The 21,576-nt window shown below is 36.4% G+C and overlaps 2 protein-coding genes across 4 annotated transcripts; one reads left to right on the top strand and one right to left on the bottom strand.

Annotated features, from left to right (window-relative positions):
* Window positions 1-408: 408 nt before the first annotated feature.
* Window positions 409-16,931, bottom strand: LOC122635259 (gamma-aminobutyric acid receptor alpha-like). Of its 3 annotated transcripts, XM_043825267.1 has the most exons (10): window positions 16,711-16,931; window positions 11,440-11,526; window positions 10,423-10,562; window positions 9,727-9,919; window positions 9,418-9,638; window positions 4,175-4,257; window positions 3,412-3,552; window positions 2,248-2,400; window positions 1,905-2,167; window positions 409-1,327 (listed from the first exon to the last, which is right to left on the bottom strand). In XM_043825267.1, exons 3-10 carry the CDS (start codon window positions 10,527-10,529, stop codon window positions 734-736), a joined length of 1,755 nt encoding a protein of 584 aa, XP_043681202.1. In that variant the 5' UTR covers window positions 10,530-10,562; window positions 11,440-11,526; window positions 16,711-16,931; the 3' UTR covers window positions 409-733. The 3 variants fall into 3 exon arrangements, with proteins under 3 accessions (XP_043681202.1, XP_043681193.1, XP_043681212.1); XM_043825258.1 differs by lacking the exon at window positions 11,440-11,526; XM_043825277.1 differs by lacking the exons at window positions 3,412-3,552; window positions 11,440-11,526.
* Window positions 10,825-13,606, top strand: LOC122635289. Its single transcript, XM_043825335.1, has 4 exons — window positions 10,825-12,336; window positions 12,413-12,612; window positions 12,675-13,006; window positions 13,091-13,606. The coding sequence occupies exons 1-4, from the start codon at window positions 12,190-12,192 to the stop codon at window positions 13,420-13,422; spliced, it is 1,011 nt and encodes a 336-aa protein (XP_043681270.1). The 5' UTR covers window positions 10,825-12,189; the 3' UTR covers window positions 13,423-13,606.
* Window positions 16,932-21,576: the final 4,645 nt, after the last annotated feature.

Raw genomic sequence — 21,576 nt, 5'->3', positions numbered from 1 at the left:
GCGAAAATAATCCTAATAGCATTGCAAACATGTCAAGAAAGCTTGTTGTGGCTTTTAACAGTGGACGCCGAGGTTTATGAGCTCTTTCGAAACCTCATTACATGTACCTATTATAGATAAGAAAATAAATAGGTCACCTGTTGCTATTGCGAATATAAAAGAAACTAATGTGTATTTTCCCGCAATATTATTAAAGTAATATTATTTTTTTAGCGAGCTCTTAATAATATAGAATCAGTTCTTTGCTCGATTGATAATTCAATCTATAATGGTAAATAATTTTATAATAACATAAAAAAGAAATACGATAATAAAAATTTTGTACGAGTTTTCTTCTAATCGAATTGCATTCACGTTTCTTGGTGTTAAAGGTTCTTATGTTTGAGGTCAAGTTTGAAAAAAAATATATGTATATATACAATCATTTATTTTCAAACGGAATACTTGAGACAACGATTAGACGATATCGAGGTCAAAAAGCTCAGGTGCTCCGATTAGCTCTTGTATTGAACAAAAGAAGGAGAACGTGCAACTAGGATTTATAACTCACATATACGGATTATGCGTATTTACATATAAATATTCGTAAGAGGAACACTTTTCGGTAAAGCATTTGATTCTAAAACGTTATCGTTTTTCCAAGAGATTCTACTATTCGATTCTCTCTTACATATCTTTTGTGAGATCGATAGCAATTGAAAATTAGAGCGAATGTACGCTCCTTCTCTTCTTATCACGCGCCGTTGGGATTCGAATTATAATAATTGATACGCTCGCTTCTAGAGAGATAAGCGTACCAGTAGAAGAGATTTATTGCAAGAAAAAAGAGAGGAAAGACGACGCGACTGGCACGATCGATCTTTGAAACCGAGTTATATCTCGGCGTCCGTCTTCGTCTTTTTCTCGGTGCAATTCTTTTGCTCGGAGAATCGATTCTTTGGGGCGAAGGAGATTTTGTAAGCTCTGATTGTGCTTGTGACTGAGATTGAGGTTTAGGCTGATGCTGAGACTGAGGCTGAGGCTGAGGCTGAGGCTGAGGCTGAGGCTGAGACTGAGGCTGGGGTTGAGACTGAGACTGAATCTGAGGTTGAGGCTGATGCTGAGGTTGTGAAATCGGTGTCACAGTTGGAATCGTTTGATGAGGATTCCCTCGACGAGGATGGCTCACTGATGGAGAACAAGAAACGCAGGGTAATTGCCAATGACCGATACTGCGTTCCCGATCAGGAATGGCAGACAAAGGTATCACCTCGATGAAACCATCACCGTTCACCGTGAAATTTCGACTACTTCCGGGAATCGAATTACCAGAATTCTTTCGGCGACTCTAAAATAAACGATACCAATAATTCGAAATCAATTAGTTTTTTTTTTTTTATAACTTTTTTCGATTCGAATTGATTCTTTGTTAATGTTACAAAATATTCATCCTCATTAATAGCTCGATATTCGTTGCCATTGTCCGAAGCGTTTCACGGTTTTAGCAAAAGAGTAATTTCAATCGTAGCTTTTACGAGTGAAACTAAAATTGGGCTGGCTCCGATATATGAATGTGAAACTTTGCCAAATAACGAGAACGGGTGCCTCGAGATTTTCATAAAATCCGTCCAGTTATTTCCTTTTTTCCTTATTTCTTTTTTTTTTTTATTCTCTCTATGCTTTCAGAAACATCTTTGTGATCGTGTCGTCTCCCGAGAGCAAGAGAGGTATTTCTATGTTTTCAAATCGATAAGTAATACATCGCACGAGTCTTTTATATGGACATTACATGTGATCGTAATGAATTATATTTATTAACGTTACTTTTTGTTAAAATCGAGCACATAAAAATATTATCCATTATACCACGAGGATGAACTATCTTTTTATTCCGTTAATATAAATGGAAAAAAAGAACGATGTACCGTTTCGCGCTTGGACGGTGATCGCGAGATTTCCTCGTTTTCGCTGGAACTGCTTTCGGTGTCGCTTAGATCAGAACTGAAATAACACTCGCCCGATCCATATTTAGTGAAATAGTGTACTACAGCGAATTGAATGATCGTGGCAAAGATGAAGGCGAAGGAAAGAAAGACGAAAAAATCCAAGGCAGTGGGATAGGGTACTTTTGGTAAATCCGTTCTAGCTTCCAATCCTAAAAAGGTCATCGTCAGCACAGTCGTGATACCTGCGGAGAAAAAAAATGTTTCTGTTCGAAAATCACGTTTAGAGAATTGAAGATACTCTACCCTAAGAACGATATCGTACCAAGGGACACTCGATCAGCGGTAGCTTCTCTGTTCAACCAAAAGGAGACCCAAGAGAGTACTACCAGAAGAATGCAAGGACCATAAACTTGTATTAAAAAGTTACCCATGTGTCTCTGCAGGTGGAAAGATACCAAAAGCATCGAGTATTCCGCTAAAATCAAATACAAATCGTTAAATACATTCTAATATTTCGTGTCCGATGTCGCATTGGCAAGTTGCCGACGATACTACGATACAATACACTAGACATCGAACCGCCATTTCGAGGGAAATGTGGACAACGAAGGAGGAGTCGCATTGTGCGATTCTCGGCACGACGAGTTTGTTTGCAAAGTACATATCTCGCATACATAGTTCGTATATCTTCTCGATGAATCTCTCTGACGAAAATGGTTATAATTCTTATCTAGCCGATACGATTCGCGTCACGGACATAGATATATGCATATAATTAATGTATTCAATCAATTTTGAATCAATTAGAAACATTTAATTCGAGCTGTATTAATTATCAATGAATTATATTAATTATCAATAAACAGTTTACTTTTCTCGCGTGAACGTGATAATTATACACTTGACAAGATACGACGAGAGTTTGCTGGTAGAAAATAGATAAACATTGAAGCTAAACAAGGAAGAAAATCAATGTTGATATCTCGATCGACACGTGAATCTCATAGGAAATGTAAGAAGAACGACGATCTTTAATGAAGTAGAAGAAAGAAGGGAAATGAGAGGAGGAAGAGAAAGAGAAAGAGAGGAAGGGAAAAGGAGATTACTCAATTACCTCTATCGTCATCTGCTTGCTTACTAGCTATCCAAGGAGAAGAAAAGTTCTAGATGGAGTCTTTATGGGTGCCGGATATTAGAGAAGAAAAGGGAATGTTACGGAAGAAAAGGTCACGTGTCTCCTCTTTGCTCTTTTTCTTTCTGTCTCTCTCTAACTTGCCTAACGTTTTAATCGAGGTTGTTTTCATCAAGTATTTCCGTCGTGAAGTTCTTCATAAGTAAGAAGGAGAAGGAGAGACGAAGAAAGTACCATCAATGATTTTCTCTCTCTCGCAAATTCTCCCTCGACAAGGACTTTCCTCGAGTTTCCTAATCGTTCTACAAATACACGCAGGTAGATTCGATCACGTCGATCGGATTTTCTACTCACCATGAGACAAGGGTGGAGTCGTAGAGTGATTCGCAGTAGGATTTGCGACTAAATCGAATTGGGAAAGCTTCATGTCCTCTGCTATGGCGACTTGTCTCGCGCTGTTCCATTTGTAGATGACGTCGCGAGTCGTGTATCCAACTAAAGAGAGAGAGAGAAAGAAAGAGAGAGAGAGAGAGAGAGAGAGAGAGAGAGAGAGAGAGAGAAAGATGTTAAAAAAAGAGAAAAGTTCGACATTAGAGAAAAGAGAGTATACGAGATTGATCGATCACTTTCCTTCTCGTGGAAGGACTCGAATTTTGATTTAGATCTTCTCTTTTTTCTTTTAGAGCTGCTCCGGGGACGAATAAATCTGGCTCTTCTTACCTTACTCGAGAAAAGCTAGCATCGGGATCTTCTTACGAGGAGATTATAAACGAGTCCACCGGAGAAGTAAGCTCTCTTTCGTTCTTTCTTTTTTTTTTTTCCTTTTTCCTCTCATCCTCTCTCTCATTAGTTTTTCGCAAAAAAAAGGCGCGAAAGAGAGACGATATTTCTTCGTAGTTTTTCAAGCATCCCACGTGCGAGAAGCGCTCGCACGGGAAATGCATTGCATGTCTATATACATATTCTATTATGGAATGCTAATTAATTAAATTCTTAATCGGTTGCCAAGAATAATGAGTTCGCGATGCTGAATTTTCAACGAGGGAACGGGGTAATGGGGGAAAGCATTAAATCGTAACAATCGATGGTTTAATTTTGTAACAGAATTCGAACTTACAACTACCAAATTTCAAGGGACATCTTTGTGTATCCATGGGAAAGTCTTCGAGGTTCATCGGACATCCAGCTTTGATCGTGAGTCTGCAAACAAGAGAAAACGTTTCTATCGATTACGGAGTATCGTCGAATCGTTGCAACTATGTAATTGCAATTATAGTTGTCGGATTTCGGATAGAACACGCAACGCAGTTCGTGAAATGTGAAAGTTAGAGGTGTTAAGGAGATAACGAAGATCTGTATTCGAAACTGATCAAGTTATCGCACTGGCATGGTTTAACTCTTGCGAGGTAAGTAAGTTAGAGCCGAAAGAGAGACGATCCGTGACTAATCGGATCCATCACGCTCGTGAGCTTGTTCGATCTCTCGATTTGCAATTTGCAACGTTCTCATCTCGTACGCTCTTTCGCGGTAACGACCTCTTCCGTAACATCACGTCCACTATATCTCGCGAATATATCCAAACGAGATACGCTTATCGTATTTTTATCTTCCTTATCTAATCTTCATTCTTTCTTGGTACTCTGAATCTTTCTAACGTTGTTTAGTTTAACGAGAGAAGAATAGCCTTCGACGGAAACGATTCTATCTCTTTCTTTTTTTCTTTTTCTCTTCTTCTCTGTTTTTTTCTTGCACTCTATGAACCGCTCAAAAGTGCTTTATTTCAGGTGCAAAAAAAGTGCCGGCGGGTGAAAACTGCAAAGGCGAAAAGATATTTTGCCAAGGACCCATGATTGTTCCTTCTTTCTTTCTCTTTCATACATCTTAAGTATATACCTAGCGTTATATTTCATTTTTTACTTTTAATTCACACCCTTTTGTCGTACCCCATCCTTTTTATCTTACTTTGTGTTTCTCACCAAGCTCGCTAGCCCATTCATGCCTCGCTTAATTTCTTTCCTCTTATTTCCCTCTTTTCTATCATTGTGCGCGAAGAATAGTGGATTCATGAACACTCTCATTTACGTTGAACTCGATTTTTTTTCACGATATGTGTAAAATAAAATTTCGTCGGCAAATTTTTTCGTCGTCGAAGGAGAGACACTTGACGAGCATTCAGAGATAGATTAAGAGCCGATTAGAGAAGCGAAAGTTCGACTTAATTGTCATGACAGAAGCTGGAAACGTTTCTTTCGTGAAAAGAGGAGCTCGTTTTGAAAGATCAAAAGCGCCCGACGAGCTCTTTCGGCCGTACTGAAGTTGCTTCTCTGGTTGGCATATCGTCTCTTTCTATATCGCCTCGTACACTTCATCTTTAGTGAATACTAATTTTATCAGTATATCCTTTTTCATCTCTTTTTTTTTTTTTCTTTTAGTTTTTTAAAGATATAACACAAATCTCTGGAGAGCGATATTTTTTCTATTTATTTCGTTTACGTGTGTCGAACAAATGAGATTACGTTAAGCGGATTTAAACAAAATATCGTATATACGTATATAGAGCGTACAATAGAGAAGATAAATAGAATTATTTTTCATTCGTTCTTCTCCTTCTCCTCTTTCTCCTTTTTCTTCTCCTTCTACTCTTCCTCCTTCTCCTTCTCCTTCAAAGTCTTTCCGTATATCCGTTCTCATCAAGGTAATACAAACGACAGATTTCTTCCCCGTTTCTTTCTCGTATCTTCTAGACGCTTCACGTTAGACGGACGGAAGAGTCGATTCAAAGTCTTGCCGATTCTTTGGAGAAGTTTTTGACAGGCCATTATGTGTACGACAATCGGATCTCACGTGGTATCGTTTAGCGAGGGAATTTGCGAAAGAACGTCGAGGGAGGAAAGAAGTCAAGATCTTAAAAAGGATGGGAAGGTGATAGCAAAAGGGAAGATTGGCAATCGTGTTCTTCGATTCGACTAAGAAGATTCGACTAAAGCAAGGGAAGTATTTTCTTTTTTTTCAAAGCACGATCCCACGCGCAAGAAAACATCAGAGATAAAAAAAAGAAAAAAACGTAGAGCGAAAAGGGAGCGTAAATTGCTTGTGGATCTTGAAGAGTACACTCGGAGAAAACTGATGTCTCTTTCTCTCTCCTCTCTCTCTCTCTCTCTCTCTCTCTCTCTCTCTCTCTCTCTCTCTTTCTCTCTCTCATTCGACATTTTCGATGTCAGAAGGTACGGCAATTCCACGTTAGAAGGTATGAATCACTTCGAGCGTGAAGTGTACACACATTCCGAGTCGCAGAGAGATCCTATGGATTTACCGAACCCGAATGCATACATACGTATAGATATATATACACACAAATATACACATATATATATATGTATGTATATAAGTATCTTCCCGAATTTCATCGAGATCGATCCTTATCTCTCGATGTCGAATAGCGGAGAATTCGATTTTACATGCTAGTTTTAGTACATGCCCTAGACGCATTTCTTGTATATTTTTGGAATATGGTTTATATGATTTATGATTTTTCATACGGGGTCGAGTAATTGATTTACAAAAGAAAATTCATGATTTACGTATTTTCATGTTTATATATATATATATATATACATATCTGACGATGTAAATTAAATTGCTTTTGCATTTATGCGATCTTTTCTCTTGGTAAAAGCAGAAAGTAAAATAAAGAAGTAACGAGAGTCCTCGATACGAGATAGCAAGTGCATCTGATATCGCATCGTTATTATTTACTATAAGGTTGGCACGTGTGCGAGTCTCGCAAGGTGTCTCGTTTGCATGAAAATAACGAACTCGATTAACATAGATATACCATCAAATTCTAAAATTACTTCGGGTCCACTGTCCCAGATTATTCTACCGCGTCCATTCCTGTATGATCCCTGTAACATTCCCACGTACCACGTAGGCAGAATCTAAAATCACGGATTTTGGAAGGGTAGCCTTGAGAGATGCTAGGGTTGGAAAATCCAGGAAGACGCAAGAGATTATCCCTGACAGATAGCAACGCATTTAGGTCTATTTCGTGGAAAATGAGTGGTGCCAACGGATAAAATGGATGTATTTCGCTGAATTTCTGATTTTCTTCTCGACAAATCTAGCAGTTCTATAGATGAACATACTTCATATCGATTCGACTCCGTTCTATATTAATTTTTCCGATGATCGCTTAATGATCTCTCTCTCTCTCTCTCTCTCTCTCTCTCTCTCTCTCTCTCTCTCTCTCTCTCTCTCTCTCTCTCTCTCTCTCTCGACAATTAAATTTAGTGAGCGATTTTTTCGCTCGAGCTCGTGTTAAACATTATCCAAGAAAGCGAGCCGATAATTTATTCCGTATTCATGGAATATTGAAATCTATAGTTATGCAGAGAATTCCGTTAAAACTATTGATACGACGAAACGATGAATGACAAGCGCGCTTGTAATCACGTTTTAATCATCGTGATCCTTCTGGTTGCGAGGAGGAAACGTTAAATCACATGATCGGAAAGATTGGAAGGAGCAATGCGATTTGCGTTGTATGTGCATTTTGATGCTACGTATCAGAAATAAGTACCGAGTTACACGCTTCACCGATATTTGAAATATCGTTCGTTTAAATAAATTTTTTTCAATGAATTTCGTTAGATATTCTTACGCCTTACGAACAATCTCAGACTATACGCTTAGATAGTCGTGTATAAAGGCGGGAAATATCTCGTTTGAAAATCTCGGAAACGTCCGAGAAATCAAAAGGCGCGTAAAGTGAGACGCGCGAGTGCGCTCGAGGGAGCATCGCCGTAAAATGGGGTCGACTGTCTTTCCGTCGTGAACTACGTTCCTCGACAAGACTGTCGTGGCCCTTGTCGGCTACAGTGGTGAACCCATACGTAGAGAGATACGAGGAAGAAAGGATTCAAGAAAGAAAAGAGAGGACACGTTTTCCTACAACCTGTTCAACATGTCCTTTAAGTCAAACTACTATGTCCTTTCTCTTTTGTTTCGTATCTGTCCATGTCGATGTTGCTACATTTTCGCATTTTACTTCTTTGGAGACTTTACAAAAGCACGTTCTTCTTTTCATCGTCAGTATTGCGAAAGATTTTCTTTTCGAATCGTCAAAAGTAACAGTTCGAATATTCCCTTATTGAAAACTTGTACAATTTCAAATGAAATTTACACAATTTACACCATTGCCCAGGATGTCACGGTTCAAATTGCAACCTTCACAAATAAGAATGAATGGAAAGTCGACAAAGTTTTGTAAATGTTTGCGAAGGTATTGCACATGATGAAACGTCTCATTTGATGGTAGATAGTAAGTAATATTAACGGTGACATTTTCGGAAAGATCGACTTTCTTTACGATCCCAACTGAATTTCATTGAATTTTCTCTGAAAGAGCTGTTCGTTATTTAGATCGATCGACGAGGTCGAGTTGCAGTAGTAGTGGCTAATAAAGTGCGGGGTAAATAGTACGCTGGACGTGATAGCCACAGACCGTGAATGCGATGATGGCTGTGCTTCAACAAGCGTAACGTATGCGACGCAGGTGTTTTCAAAGAGAGTCTTTTTTTTCCATATGACCGAGCTCGTCAAATATTATTTCCCGTTTCGACTGTGAATTTTAAATTCGTTGAGAGAAACTCGCATGCTAAAAAAAAAAAAGAAAAAAAGAATAGATGAAAATATAGCAACAATCGTTTTGGACTATCTACGAACTCGATAAAGATCGGGTGTTTAACCTCGTCAGCATTTGATATTCGAAGGGTAGAGGGTCCTTGAATTTTTCAGTGGTCCTGGCTCGAAGCAGCCACAGGAGCGTTATTTCAACGCGGAATCAGCGGATAAGTCAAATACAAATACGGGGAAAAGAGAGTCCACGGATTCGAGGGACGGACGATGTATGTTTCCTCTTTGTTAAACCATTCCCTTTCTCTTGACCTAGTCTTCTGAATCGGCTCTATTGTACACGCTAGAATTAACCCTTGATTCTCGGGCTACCCTCGGCCCGGGGCATGTCATGTATATTATGCTACCTAAGAGATACTCCTACGAGAATATTCCGAAGAGATTCGCAAGGAGTACTTTGCTTGAAAAAATCTACATCGAGAAAAAATTCATCTAGCTTTGTTAGATCTTTTCAACTGCAAACAACGAGTGACAAAAGAATAAGAAAGAAAGAAAAAGATATTTCTGAAAGTCTTTTATTGTCACCTGTCTCTCTCTCTCTCTCTTTCTCTCTCTCTCTCTCTCTCTCTCTCTCTCTCTTTCTCTGCACTCCCCTTAAAACTATACGCAAAAAGATTAATTAAAAATGAAGGAAATCTTAGTCTATCGGTAATATCGATCGCTCACCGCGAACTGTAGAGTACTCTTCCGTCCTGATAAAGTCTGACGAACTTATTTGGGCTGGTGATGGTGTGAAGGTAGCTCTGTTTGCCATTATAAAAGTACGTGTCGGGCTTCCAAATCCTTGCCAGCATCGATATGCTGAGAGCGAGTGTTTCCTTCCCACCTTGAAATGCTAAACGTCTATCTACCCATGACTGTCGAAAATAGCAATCCATCGAGTACGTCTGTAAACAAAATACTATATCGAATCTGTTGTAAAAGCGTATTTCCACAGAAATTTTGTTCTTTCAATTTTGTAATTATAAAACCGACCATATCGACCTCAGAGATAGGACCCATACTACGGACCATGATGTCAACTTCGACCGTAGCTGGTGGCCCACCAAAATCTGGTCTCACGCTGTTATCGTAACCACGAAGAAGATTATCGAGTAATTCACTGATGTTGCTATGATTGTTACTTTGTGTTCTATGCCTCGTTGATGTTTTTGCACCTGTCGTTACTCTACAAAGAGAATACGAATTTTTTGTCTATATGCTTGGCAAATTCGACACACAAGGCGCGTATCATCATTCTATTGTAGATATTGTTATATCTATAATTAAATTAGACCAATACACTTGGATGGTGAATAAGAAGAATGACGTGACAAAATAATTAGATAATAATAGCGTGTAATCAGGAAACAATGCGTCAGTTTTTAAATAGAAAAATATTTCTTTTCGATTTCTATTCTTATCTTTAATCATTTGCACTATAATTTATTTTTTTAGTTCGTTCTCTGATTTTTTTCTATTTTTGATATACATATAGTTGCAAAGCAGTTCGTCTAATTTTCGTAAATAACCACGAAACGAAAACGCACGAATGATTTAGTCAATGTTATCGATTATTTCATAACTAAAATAAATGAGTTTGGAGCTCAAACAATACTAAATCGTCTTAGGTACTTGAAGTAAGAATAGAGAATCGAATAATGCAATTCCAATTATCGGTGTTTAACTCACAGAAAAGAAGCGAAAGAAGTAATAAGATTGGCAAAGGCGAGTAAAACTCGTTGCTTCATGATGTCCTGGGACCGAACCTTCCCACGACAATGTCTTGAACGGATCATCAATTAGTCCTAATCGTTCATCTTCTCGCTACCCTAGAATTAAATTGTAAATCGTTTCACAATGTAGATAGATAGGTATGCACTATACCATTGTTATAACTTACAACATATTACTATACTTAATTTTTGTTGTTTGTATCGAGAAATTTTTGTTTGTTGATCATTTCACGTACTTATTGCTATGCAAATGTAGCGTTTTTTATCTCTTTACGAATATTTTGTAGTAATTATCAAAAGATTGAAACGACTCGAGAGATTATCGATATTAGAGACTGATTACGATTAATTGGATGGAACGTGGTGCACGCAACGACACAGAAAAAGCAGAGCAGTTCCGTGAGATTGTGTAAGTTCATTAACGAATCTATGAATGACATGCTGATGACACTAGTATCCTGCGGGACACGAGCAATCGAACGAGGTCTCATTGTGAACGATCGAATGAACCGATTCTTTGCGTGTGCGTACGTCGTGCGTCATTTTGCCATGCTATCTGAAAATTCAATTTTCCGGACAAACAGCGTATTACGATCTATGCGACGATACTGTTTCTTTAACAAATTATGTCTACGTTCTCGAACAGGCGTACAAGCAACGCGTGAACGTGCAAAGTATTTTATTTACTTAGGAGAGAGATTTAATTGAACAAACAGAGCAGGTCGTCACGCTCGTTTATACTTCACGAAGGACTTCGTCGAAAATGAACTATCGTTTGAGAAAGAGAGAGAGAAAGAGAAAGAGAGAGAGAGAGAGAGAGAGAGAGAGAGAGAGAGAGAGAGAAAGAGGGAGAAAGAGAGAGTAGAAAACTACTCGCAAACCGGAGTGTTGAGAAGCAAACGAGGTGGCTTGCTCGCAAATACAATACTTGTCACGCATGTAAACAAACGCTTTGCAAAGAAAATATACAAACGTGTGGGTGTGGGTGTACTTTGAGGGTCGCCACGCTCGACTTGACGCTCGTACCGTGCTGAGAGGAAAATCGCTGAAGTTGGCGTTTCTACGAATGACATTTTATTTTCCTCACAGATTTGTTAGGAGGTTACTTTGATAAACTTATTTATACGATCAAATCGTAATTAGTGTGCTGTTTCTACGTATATATACATAAATGCATTTTGCATATAAATGCAACGGTGGTCTTCGAGTAATATAGTTTAATGTAAACAGAGGAACAGATATCCGAGTAAACGCATGAAGAGTTCGATTACAATTCGCAGAATTGCAACTAGAATTTTAATTCGACGTTGGATCTATTTTAAATTTCAAGCGGACGACAATAACGATAATTTATAATTTATAGGTATATTATTTATTTGATTTAAGATAAATTTGATAGAAATTCGAAAAGAATCTGAAGTTGTAGTTCTCGTGTAGACTGCAACTTCATTTTGAAAATGCCAGGCAACGTGGAACAACAAATGTTCGTTCGGTATACGTTGTAATGACTTTTGGGATAGATTTCTATTTAAATTCGTGGTTCGAACAGTTTCGAATAACATTATAATCTTTCATTTCTCGTGAAAAATTGTTGAATATGCCGTATGAACTATAGCTTGATATAAGATATAGGACAGCAAATACCTTGTTCGATGATAAATATCAATAAAGTAAAATTGTGTTCGTTATTAATCGTTGTAAAAAGTGAGAAAAATAAAGAAGAATGGTTCGACCGTCGAATCCGTTGTTAATGACCGTTGTTCTCGATGCGGTTGGGCGTCTCTCAGAAAGAAAAGGTTCTACCGTACGAGATATCCTTGATTTCGTTCGACAAAATTCCAATGGATTTTCGAGGAATCTTACGATGCAGGTAAAAAGAAAAAAGGAAAAATATAGAAAGAAGAGAAAGATTGGATATTTTGTTATTATCAGAAATCTTCTAACAGGTTCATCGTGCTCTGAAACATGCAGTCAATGCTGGTTTGCTTCGACACAGAAGTGGAAGATATAAGATTTTACTCAGCATAAATCCGATATCCGCTCAGCAATCTATAATCGAAGATTCGAAATCCACTGATGCTTTAACTGAAAAATTACCAAACGGATCACCCGAACGACCGACACGACGTATTAAAAATTCTGATAGGTAATTGAGATATTTTTTGAAGTTACGAAAACTCGAGATTACCGCTTGATTCTATTTCATAGAAAACAAGGTAAAAAACAAACACGTCGCAAAGGTGTTGCAAGTCGAAATGGTCAATGCACTCATACTCGAAAATGTTCGGAAACATTGGAGAAAGCGGGACTAACGCGAAGGCAAAAACGAAAAGGAGGTGGAAGAGTCGAAGAAAATGATGATTGGATAATACCAGTTCGACGTAAACAATTTGCTAAACGAAAGATGTCCGAAATCGTGCACGAAGATTTATCGCCGTCGAGCGATCGTTCCCAAGAAAAAATACCTGATTTTGATTCGGATGTATCCAACGAAAATGATGAGAAATCAACAAATTCAAAGAACAAATTTTATTCCCGAGGTCAGCTTCGAATTGTAAACAGGTTATTTCGTTTGTTCGATTTCTTTAATTATTTTAAAGAAATTTTTTTATTTCGTTCTTAAGACGAAGAACGCTTGTCGTCTCCAAGAAGGAAAAGATCGCCAGTTAGGCAAGAACACAGAGGACAAAATTCAAAGGCCAGATCGAGAAAACGATCATCCTCTCGAAATCGAAGTCCACAGCGTCTAAATTATAATCCAAATCAAAATCAACAGGAACAGCAACAACAGCAGCAATTAGAAATAGAGGAAATACCAAACGAGAACTTGGAAAACACGAGGATGGACTGCGAACAGGTGTCTGGAAATATCGAAATCATCGACGATTCACCAAGTCCTGAAATCATTGAAAGAGATTGCCAGCCTAATAACAGTCGAAGTGGTAGTAGTTTCTAAAACTGTAGCTTTACTTTCTTTTTTATATACGATAGAAATTAACGATTATTCATGTTAGTCTCGTTTTTTCGTATTTGAATTACGTCAATGTCGCTATACGTTTCACGATCAGTCTCGTATATTCGTTATATAAATTTTTATCATTTTGTCAACACGAAGTCTTAATAAATTTCTTATTACATTATCATTCTCTTTTCATATCGACTTTGGTAAGTACGAAAGAGAATCAATTGATTGATCGTAAGAAGAATATTTTTTACATACCCCGTAATCGTTTACATACTTTTATTTTATACGCGATATCGCGATAAGAACATCGTACATCTTGCCTCTTCTTGAGGTTACTCCGAAATAATCTGCATGGTCGGAAGATACACGAGCGAATATCGCGAATAAAACGAGGCAACAATCTTTTAGATATCTATATGTACCTTTCTAAAAAAGAAACAACTTTATCCTGTGTTAACTTATACTTCCCCGCGGGTTATAAGTTCGAAGAAACATTTTACCCTCTTTTTCTAGCTTAGGCCGAACGGATGTCTCGGAAATGCGAACCATTTTTCTACTCAACTAAAGCATTTTGGTGTTTATCGATTTAGCCTATGGCGTTTCCTCTTTAGCTGACGTTCAAGTTCTCGCTACACGTTTACCCGCAGTTCTTTTTTTCCTCCTTCTCTTTCTCTTCTCATGTTTTTCCATTGTCAGCGAACGAAACGCGATATATTCTCACGTTAATTTTTCAACAAAATGCTCTTAGTTTCGTCGAATCATTCGGATATAGCTTTATGAGATACAAACTTTTGTTGAAACATTAAAAAAATGTGATGTTTTATAGGCTTCCCGATTACGATCCAATCGGATTAAATTCTCGATTTTATCTATACCACATTCGTTCGAATAAATAGTATTTTATCAATAGGTAATTATTCGTTCGTATAAAAGATATATTTTGTTTAAATAATTCAGTGTTAGAGGAAGTAGCGGTTAATACAATTTTTTGAGCGAGAGGAAACTCGAAGTTATCAAGTTTGTAGAGAACAGGAGTTGCGAAGTTTGAATGATGATGTATCGTGAAGAATAAGAATAAGAATGAGAAGAAGAAAATAGAAGAAAAAGAAAAAGAAGAAGAAGAAGAAGAAGGGAGAAACTTCTGCTTTCGGTGCTTTGAAAAGAGCGTAAGCAATTCGAGCGTTTTCTTTGCGTTGTCAGACTTTCAATTTACCTTCGTCCCACAGTCGATTCAATTACACGTGCGTATAAGAACCACTTCGTCGTGTGACACCCTTCATCTCATTCTTCCATTTCTCTCTCTCTCTCTCTCTCTCTCTCTCTCTCTCTCTCTCTCTCTCTCTCTCTATCTTTCGTTGACTCCCACGAATGAGTAGAAAAAATCGAGCAACATTATTCATGTCAACTTTTCGAGCAATCCATCGAAAAAACGGCGAGAAAGGTTAACGCTGGCGGGTAAATTCGATCTATTCGATGTTCTTTCTCGTATAAGAACAGCCATCTTTCTATTCATGTATTAGTTCCCAACATAATTGTTCTTATCCTTTAAACATCATTATTTAATATAATTACATCTAAGAGAAAATTCTTTTTCCTTCTTAATCATTAACGATTCTATAGACAAATAAAGAGATAGATATGTTCTAATGAATACTTCAGAGTCATTCGATTGTTTGTTCATGTTCTGTGTTATTCTCACTCTACATTAGAAAGAAAAAAAAAAGGTTTCTCAGTCTCATGAAGCGTTGTCCAAGTGCTCGAGTTTCAACGAACTGACCGATATCGTAAGTGGTTTACTGTAATGTAAAAACAAATTACCAGCAATTCTCGTTAACCTGCAACCTTTTTCATAGCACCTTACAATTTTTAAACTCAATGTCGAGTGGTCGTATTATCGAACCGAATGTTCAACGATCTTCGAATAAAGACTTACAGTAAAGTACTTAATGTATTTTACTTTTTCGATATTTTTTTTTCCTTGCTCTATGCATTTCCATATACGCATTATGATAGTTTAATCCTTAATTTAAATTTATTTTTAGATCTTGATTCTTCTATTATATTTTTTTAAAATTTTGTTTTCGCGGAAAAAAGAAATTTTAATAAAATAAATATTAAACGACAAATATAAATATAAAAGCAAATTTATTTGCACATGTCTGCTGTATATGTCCATATATTTGTAGAGAAAACGTTTGAAATAATTTTGCCACATGGCCGATAGTTATATTAAAAATTTCGATACTTTTGCACAGGGTGTGAGTACAAAGGTTACTTTTCACAATGGAGAACTGATTACCTCATGACGAACCTTGCTCGAGATCGGTAACGAGATCTCACGAAATAGCGGCGTCAATAAAAGGAGAAGATGAAGAAGGAGGAGAAAAAGATAAAAAAGAAGAAGAAGAGGAAAAAGAAGAAAAAAAGGAAGAAGAAGCAGAGGAAAAAGAGGAAGAAGAAGAAGAAGAAGAAAAAAATATCCAATAAAACGTATGAAACGAAACAAGTTATCCATTGTATATATCTAACACGATTAACTTTGACTTTTCTTTAATTCGAGAAAATCAAAACGATTGCCTTTTCCACTGTTGAAATTGCACATAGTTTACAAATATATTTTTCCGTTTTAATTAGAAAAGTGGATACCGATCGTATTATTTTCTGGAAAAGGAAGGGCAACAGTTTCTCTAAAAGAATAATAGAAATCCATCTATGCGAATTGGATTCTCGATCGAATTTTGTTTCTTTTCTTGTAAGAACTGGCTCATTTAATTTATCGATAAATACTCATGGGATATCGAGTGACTCGAATGTCTCGTAGAAAAATCTAGTCGTGCGACCTTGATATTATCTTCTTATGTAAAAATTATGCAATCATAGTATTTAACTTCTTTAGTCTCTCTCGTTTAATTACTTTATTTGCAATTTTATTATGGTAATAATCGTAAAGATTATCGTTATTAGCTTCATCTTACATGGAAAGTTTAACACAATGATTTTCATGAGTCGCACGATTTTTTTAACATCACTTGCAACGTTTATAACATTTGTTTATTAATAATATTTGTTTATTAACACGATTATGAGTTATGATAAAACCAAGATTTTCTCTAGAAAGTATTGTATAATACTCGATTTTATTATAAAACTTACCATATTAGGGTAAATAGATAAGATGAATATATATATGTAAATTTTATTCAACAATCTTAATGACTCCTAACAATATTATAATATATGTAATAATATTATAAGTTTCTCCATATGTTAATAACTTACCGCGGAGATTGGCGCTAAGTTCATCGATTGATTCTTGGAGGCACGTGGTCACGATGATTGATCAATTTCGATGATAAACATAGACATTAAAGAAGAATTCCACCGAATTTCTTCGACCAATGTCCACCGATTATTTTTAGACAACATTTTGAAATAACTTGGTGAATATTAAATACATAAGTATAATCACATTCGGTATTTTTTTAACGAAGTTAGCTAAAAGATAACACGTATAGTCGATAAAATAAATCAATCTAATGAATAGTTAGAACATTATTTTTCTTAGAATAGAGGACATCGATGAAGTAGAGTAGCATGAAAAGCACGAAAAGCACGTGGCCGAGCCACGACGCGTACTGGCTGCTTCGTGGAAGACAGCTGACGAAAGGTGGTAGTTTCAACCCCCTCACCGCCACTAACCGCTCGCTTTCCAGGACTCCCCACCAAACATCGAGCTGCTTCCCTTCTCATGATACGATCAGATTTATCGTTTCATTCGTGACTATTATGAAATCGAATTTTTTAATCAGAAAAATAAAAAAAAATAAAGAATGAAAAAAGATCAAAGATCACAAATCAAGATAAAAATTCTTGATTTTATATTTTATAAAGACGTAAGATTCTTATAAAAATAACTTTGATTTAAGATCGAAGATCGAAGAAAAAGATTAAACGATAAATTAAATGAAAAAGTTTAATTATTTAAGAATTTATATCTATACCTAGAGTAATCATATCTTTTCGGCGGTATAATCTTCCAGCCTTATAACACCGGCTCTTTATGCAACCTCTTATTCATATCGACAAAGCGCATCCGAGGTGATCGTCGAGGATTTTAATAACCTCTCTGAGAGCTCGATATCGATAAGCCTATTGTAGAACGACTCCTTCGCTAAACCCGAAGACTTCAATGAAGAATCGTAGAATCCTCGGAGATTCTTAATGCATTGTCAACAATGCAACCTTCTCTCTTCCTCTCTCATACTATCACAATTTATCTCTGTTTATATCTATATTTTCATTTTACTTACTTTCACCGAAGAAATCTTTGCTGTGTGTCCGCAACTCCTTCGTGAGTTGCTTCCAACTAGTTGGTTCAAGCCGGATAAACAATGCTTCCGTCTCTTCGGGAATGCCCCATAACAAGCTTGAAAATTCCCGAAGAAGATAAAGAAAGTCAAGATCGTGCCATTTGCAAATTAGCGTTAACGCATTTCCCTCACTTTTTACTTGTTTTTCTTTCTTTCTTTTTTCTTTTTGACTGCCGTTAAACATCTTTTCTCTCTATCAATCCTTGGATCGAATTTCGATTTCTTTTAATTTCAAGATGGAAAATATCTCTTCCAAATTCGATGTATGTACATACAGTGACTCGACACCGAACAGTTTGTGCCACTTTGTGGCATAGAATCGATGGAAGGAAATTTCTCCGTGCTCCGGTTCGTAATTAATATCCATTTTCCTATCGGCGGAGAAGAAAAACCGCAAACGGAGAGAAGAAAGCTCGTAGTCTACGGACAAACATTTGATTTACAGAATTTCACCGTACGATTTCTCCATCGGAGATCTATCCACGACGGATGAGTGCGTTTTCTATAGCGAAACGTGACCCAAATTTTCTTCATTCAAATCGATTGTTTTCGACAAAAATACGAGTAGACATTTTTTACATATGGATATAACATAGATTGTCTGTCCGTCTGTACTGAGTTTTATCTACTTCAGGGGGAAGATATTTCGCGTTCGTTGTCCTTGTTGAATTGTAATTTACTTTGCTTTATGTTTATTCAAGAGTATGGCTGTAACGTCTAGTCGCTAATGATACATTGATCAAAATAAAATATATATTATAAATCGCAGTTAGAATCGTGTTGTCATAATACCAGCTGTATTTCTGTTTGAAGATTTTCCTGAGTCGCTCGTTCAAAGAAGGAAGACGACGACGAAACGGTAATCGTACAGCCGAAAAGCTCTAATAAGTTGCGAGATTCGTATCTCCGCGGGGCAAATATGAAACATTGCAAATTAAAGTCGGCTCTGCAAATGCTTCTACTACACCGTACCGCTATTCTTTCGCCTCTGTAAAAACGAGACCTTCGTTTATTTTCCATGTATCTGCGTGGGAATACATGCTCATAATCTAAAACCTCGGCGGTAAATTAAAAATTCTTTCTTTTTCTCTCTCTCTTTTTATATTCGAAATGACTAAAATCGATGTTACGATAGATAAAAAAAAGAAATTTATTATCGAAGATAAAACATTGGGAAGTTTCGTTATCGGACTGATCCGATTAGAGACAGATAGATGATGCACAAAAGGTCTTGAAAATTTCTCTTGTCATCGAAGCTTTTGTTTGTTCTTTTCGAGTTACATATCATTCTCGAGAGTCAACTGGAACCGAGAAAACATGATGTAAAAAAATGGATAAATGTCGAAACGAATACTTTCAGTCGTAAGAAGAAGAAGAAGAAGAAGCAGAAGAAGAAAAGGAAGAAGAGGAAGAAAAAAAGACGAAGGAATATAGAAAAAAGGACTATAGGCGCAAGCGTAGTCCTCTTGGGTGTATAAGCATTAAAGAGACATTCTTATCTGGAAGTCCCTCGGCCACAAATGCGAAATGTAGGTTATCGGGTTTTGAGGCGTAAAAGGTGGAGGTATCATCCGAGGTCGCTAAAGAACGAAAGTAAAGGAGAAAACAGGAGAGGGAAGAAGAGAGAGAAAAAAAGCGAAAAAGGGAGAGAAAGACGGAGAGAGACAGAGTGAGTTAAAGGGAGCGTACAAGTGAATGAGAGGTAGAGAGGCAGAAGGTTCTGAATATCGCTGATGGTGCCATCTTGAAGAACCCTTGGTGCCAAGTTTCTTCCACGTTCGGCAGCTCTCGGTAGCCTTCGGCATACCTTCTACCTTTCATTGTAACTCGAACACTTTTACCACTCGTACCTATTCATTTTATTCTTAATGAATCGTCGTCGTTCCTTACTTCTTCATCTTCTTCCTTTTCTTCTTCTTCTTCTTCTTCTTCCTCTTCTTCTTTCTTACTTCTTTTTAAAAATCGAAAGGTCAGTTAAAAAATTACAATTTCATTTCCACATTTACCACTATTGTAAAACTTCCTTTACGTTATTTGAAAAATAATTTCATTTCAACGAAATTAATAATGATAAAGTACACGTACATGCTCGACGTTTTTCAAATCGAGATGGCACGATCGTACAATCTCGAGGGTACTTCTGGTAACCCGAAAGATTGACGTCCGAACAAACCACCTTGATAGCTCTACACGTCGATCGATTGCCAACCAATTGGATTCTGACACGACATGATCGAATTCGTTCGAATTTTAAGCTTTTGCAATTTTAGATATTCATCTATGAAACTGATTTTTTGAATACAAGTTTTCTATAAAATCGACGAAATACTTTCGACATCTGGACCATGATATCGATCGAGTTTAATATCAGGCCTTATGAAGGGCGAAGTCAATAAAGACTCATTTTGAGGAGAACTTATTTCAAATTTTTCGTTAATAGGCCAACTCGATAAAAATATCTTTTCTTACTGTAAGGCATGTAAAACGTAAACCTTAAGTGGTTTGTACAGCGTAGAGAGGAGTAAGGATCTACGGAATTCGCCCTTCGTGCCCGTAAACCTATCGTTTGTAAGAATCATCCAATATTTTTCAAGCCTCATTTTACACGAAAAAAAGGGAGAACTCAAATGAAAAATCCTATAGGCTTGTTTCATAAATGGAATCAACCGCTTTTATAAAAAGAAAAAAAATATTGCTCGATGTTGAGTTCGTCCTTCGTATTCGTAATGTTTCATATATATTTTCTCAAATTTTGATGTTCGAAAATAAATATAACAATTTCATTTTCCAAGTAATATATAATGTTCTTTCTTTTCTTATTTTACTTCCGAGCGAGAGAGAAGTAAAATTGATTCATAATATTAGAATTAAGCAAAGAATAACGAGATAGAATATATTAGTGTATTTGTCCTGTTTTTACAAAAATTTAACTTATACTTTTATGCCCGCCCTTTTTTGATATTTGACTATCGGAGATATTCAATTACAATTAATGGTATGGCTATAAGCAAATAGATCGCCTTACTAATTGCAAGAAAAAATTATTTTATACGTAAAATAGAGAGTCATCTCAATATCATGTTATTTCTTAGCAATAGAAAAAATACGGTTTTAAATAATTTTTTAAGTTCGAAACTGATAAAAACAAAGAGATTTATTATTAATAAGTCTTTCAGTAAACTATGTATAATGGAAGAGATAACAGAACACGTAGACGCGGAAAGAAACATAAAAAACAACATATCGGAGTTGTCTAAGCTATTAATATGACATACAAATTCATTTGCGTCAAACCATATCAGCAACCTTCAATGAAGAAATCTTTGGTGAAGAAGTCTGCAGAATGTCTATTGCCGTGCAACCATCATAAATTAAGACCTTTGGTCTTAACAGCTTTATTATTTATTTCTTTTAAATTGAGTTATTATTATTTATTATGATTTAAATTGAGTTATCGTGTTCGATGCTCAATTCTAATATTTTTGTATAGCCTTTTCCTTTTCTGTCTTATTCCTCTTATCTTATCTATTTTACTTTGTTTTTTTTTTCGTTATTTCATTCTTCTCTAATTTTTTTTTCAAATTTTCCTCTGTTATACTGTTTTTGAAACGTGATATCTTTAAATATAAAATATAAAGTTATATAAAATATAAAGAATTTCTCAAGATTTGATTATCTTCTATTACTGTATAGATAAATTGATTAACATTGGAAAATAAACTAATCGTTGATAATAATTGGATCATTTCTAGAACGTTTTGCTCTTTAATGACAG

The sequence above is a fragment of the Vespula pensylvanica genome, chromosome 1, assembly GCF_014466175.1.
Source record: "Vespula pensylvanica isolate Volc-1 chromosome 1, ASM1446617v1, whole genome shotgun sequence".
Classification (NCBI taxonomy): domain Eukaryota; kingdom Metazoa; phylum Arthropoda; class Insecta; order Hymenoptera; family Vespidae; genus Vespula; species Vespula pensylvanica.
This window is presented reverse-complemented; position numbering and strand designations above follow the sequence as displayed.